This window comes from Pollachius pollachius (genome assembly GCF_949987615.1).
Source record: "Pollachius pollachius genome assembly, chromosome: 4".
NCBI lineage: Eukaryota > Metazoa > Chordata > Actinopteri > Gadiformes > Gadidae > Pollachius > Pollachius pollachius.
The window spans coordinates 3,434,705-3,438,389 of NC_136937.1; the positions used below are offsets into that span (position 1 = coordinate 3,434,705).

At 43.0% G+C, this 3,685-nt stretch overlaps 1 protein-coding gene across 5 annotated transcripts in view; it reads left to right on the forward strand.

Moving 5' to 3' along the window:
* Positions 1–3,685, forward strand: part of svopl (SVOP-like) — a 16,239-nt gene extending 12,554 nt beyond the window's left edge. For 3 of the 5 annotated variants that reach the window (XM_079735257.1, XM_079735260.1, XM_079735261.1), the window contains 4 exons: positions 367–448; positions 1,149–1,238; positions 3,253–3,366; positions 3,457–3,683. In XM_079735257.1, the coding sequence (XP_079591383.1) occupies positions 367–448; positions 1,149–1,238; positions 3,253–3,366; positions 3,457–3,468 (298 nt within the window). In that variant the 3' untranslated portion in view covers positions 3,469–3,683. Of the gene's footprint in view, positions 1–366; positions 449–1,148; positions 1,239–3,252; positions 3,367–3,456 lie in introns of all 5 variants that reach the window. The other 2 variants (XM_079735259.1, XM_079735258.1) reach the window with 2 other exon arrangements.

The window sequence follows — 3,685 nt, forward strand, 5'->3', positions numbered from 1 at the left end:
CATAATTATCTATTTACATTTCCCAAAAAAAATCTGTTTTATCCTGACAATAAACTTTCAAATTAATAACAAATCCACTGCCCTGACAAAAACTGAACAATTACTGTAGCCTCTAATTTGTCAAAGTCTCTGAACATTTTATCCAATGTATTGTCTGTACGTATAGCCTGTGCTTTCAAAGTTTTTACAACTGTGGTATGGATGGCAGTAGCCTCAATAACACAACACACACACACACACTTTTTGTACCGTAGTCACTGCCTGAGTGGCTGATTGTGTCTCCCAGGAGAGACTATGTTACTCTGGTCGCTGTCTCTCGGGCGTTATCCTTTTAACTGTTTTCCCTGTCTTGTTTTTCCCTCCCAGGTTTGGCTTCACAGTGCTGCTCTTCCTGCTCAGGGCTCTGGTGTCCATGAACTTTAACGTGGTCTACATTTACACCGCCGAGGTACAGAAACAGAGTTTTGGCATTCACATTGCCGCTGGAAAATGTGGTTTTCTGTAGGATTTACAAAGTTAAAAAAAAGAAAATGTTGTTTTATAAGTTTGAAGACAGGATGATATAGTGTTTTAGACAGGCAGACAGACAGACAGACAGACAGACAGACAGACAGACAGACAGACAGACAGTCAGTAAGACAGACAGCCAGACAGACAGACAGACAAGCATACACAGACACATATACACAGACGCACTCCAAGATAGACGCACACACACAGACACACACCAAGATGGACGCACACACACAGACACACACAGACAGACCAACACACACGTAGATATACATACACACATATCTATCTATCAAATACAAATCACCTCGGATTCAACTGTATTTTGCAAAATACAAAAATAGCAAATGGCGTTTGCTATTTTTATATGCATTGTTTCTACAATGCATTTTTAACTTTGGCTTTATTTTATTTTACGCATGAATTGTATTTTATTATTTCATTTTATTGTATTACTATGTTTCAATGTGAAGCACTTTGAGTCTGCCTCGTGTATGAAAAGGGCTATATAGATAAAGTTTGCTTTGCCTTGCCTTGAGTAGCATGTCCCAGATGCCCTTGCACCTCCTGGCTGCACTGAGTTCAATTGGTGCGTCTTTTCAAAATAAGTGTGTGCTGATGTGTTTGCGGTGCAGGTTTACCCGACGGTGGCGCGCTCTCTGGGGATGGGCTTCTGCACCTCCTTCAGCCGCATTGGGGGCATGATCGCCCCCTTCATTGCCCAGGTAAAATGCAAAAGACTCCCTAAAAGACTCCCTAAAATACTCATGACTCACCTGTTCAGTGTTCACCTAGACCAGGGGGGCCCAAATTCTTCCCAGTGGAGGGCCAAAATGTAATCGTGGGGAGGCTCGTGGGCCAAAATTTTAATTTTTCAGTATATTTAGTCAAATATGTGGGAGGCGGCTGAACAGGATAGGAGCTCAACAGCGCCACCCTACCATCAATGTATCACAATGTTATTCTAGGGTCAGGAATGGAAGTGCACCAATAAATAATATTCAATGAGAGCGAGCGCAGATTCCGAGCGCTGATGGCGGAAAACAATAATATATACAGTGGGTAAGGCGCGGGCCAAATAAAATCGGTCGCGGGCCAAGTTTGGCCCGCGGGCCCCAAATTGGGCAGCCCTGCTCTAGACTCTGCATAGCCATGCCGTCCCTCCCGCCCACCATTGTATGTTGTACGTCCTGGCACTTAATGTACACACTTAATATACATTTTACGCATTCATAGTACTTAATTGTGTAGCATCTGCTGTAGCTGCTATCACTGCTGTATACAGGGAATGGGTTAGCCTAACGATTGTTAGTACTTGCACTTGGTTCTATGAACATCTTTACTGTACCGACATCGACATATTGTTTCACTTCTTACGACAAATGTACTTATTGTAAGTCGTTTTGGATGAAAGCGTCTGCTAAATGCCCTAAATGTAAAATGTAAATGTAGGTAGGTTGCGGTCCCCACCACCTTCTCTGCTGCTAGCAACAAGCTAACCGCCCCTCATTGACACTGAATGGTTTGTTAGCTCTCGCACGAGACGAAATTTGGGGGAAGGGGAATTAGGCTTGTTTACGGTCAGCTGTCACCGAAACTTAAAAGAACGTCCAAATAGAAATGCAAATAGATGCATAGATATCTATATAAGATAAGAGATGTTTATATATAGTATTTTTGTTTTGTGTCACAGACTGTGACAGAGATGGCTATCTCCATGACTACCCCATTCATGTTTGAGAGAATGTACCGTAACGTGATGACTGCCCTAAGCACATTTACCACACTTGTGCAAAGCCTCTACTTAAGTATGCCCTTTAAATACTGCTGAGTGTCAACAGAGGCACAAATTAATATTTAACTGGTTCTCCCTGAAGCATCGCCCGTTTAAGGACCAGTTCACCGGTATATTTAGCATAGAAGCATTTGCAGATTCAAAGAAACAGTTTGAAACCTACCGACTGTTTCTTTGAATCAACTGACTATTCCTTTCAGTCAGAAGACTGTTCCTTTGAATCAGCAGACTGTTCCTTTGAATCAGCAGACTGTTCCTTTGAATAGGCAGACTGTTCCTTTGAATCGACAGACTGTTCCTTTGAATCAAGTCTGTTCCTTTAAATCTGCATATTGTTCCTTTGAATCGACTGTTCCTTTGAATCGACCGACTGTTCCTTTGAATCGACTTTTCCTTTGAACCGGCAGACTGTTCATTTTAACCCACAGACTGTTTCTTTGAATGGGCTGTTCCTTAGAATCAGCAGACTGTTCCTTTAAATCCAGCAGACTGTTTCTATGAATTGACTGTTCCTTTGAATCCAGCAGACTGTTCCTATGAATCGACTGTTCCTTTGAATCCAGCAGACTGTTCCTTTGAATCCAGCAGACTGTTCCTTTGAATCCAGCAGACTGTTCCTATGAATCAACTGTTCCTTTGAATCCAGCAGACTGTTCCTATGAATCGACTGTTCCTTTGAATCCAGCAGACTGTTCCTTTGAATCCAGCAGACTGTTCCTTTGAATCCAGCAGACTGTTCCTATGAATCAACTGTTCCTTTGAATCCAACAGACTGCTCCTATGAATCGACTGTTCCTTTGAATCCAGCAGACTGTTCCTTTGAATCCAGCAGACTGTTCCTTTGAATCCAGAAGACTGTTCCTTTGAATCCAGCAGAATGTTCCTATGAATCGACTGTTCCTTTGAACTGACTGTTCCTGTAACGATGGCGTGCGTCCCTCCAGGTGCTGATGTCTCGGTCCGTCATGTACGCCATGTGCCCATTCGCCGTGGCCTCCATCGTCTGTGCCTTGGGGAACTTCCTGTTGCCCATAGAGACCAAGGGCCGAGCGCTGCTGGTGAGACCCCGCCCGCGTTGACCTTCGACCTCTGCTCTATTCCGTCGAACCATATGTCCGACCTCTGACCTTCTCCCCTTCTCTTTTCAGCAATCCTCCTGAAGAACATAACGTCCCAGACACCGCCAGACACTGCTGTGAATAAGAGAAATATTAGTTGTTTAACGCTGTTTGTTTAATTGTCATTAATAATTCATTACAAAAACACACTCCGCTGCCCTTGTCTCTAAATCATTATTCCTTTTTATTTATATCCCCTCTGTGGGGAAATTCACAAAACTTGAAGTATTAAAAACCAAAATATAATTGAGGCGTTGTT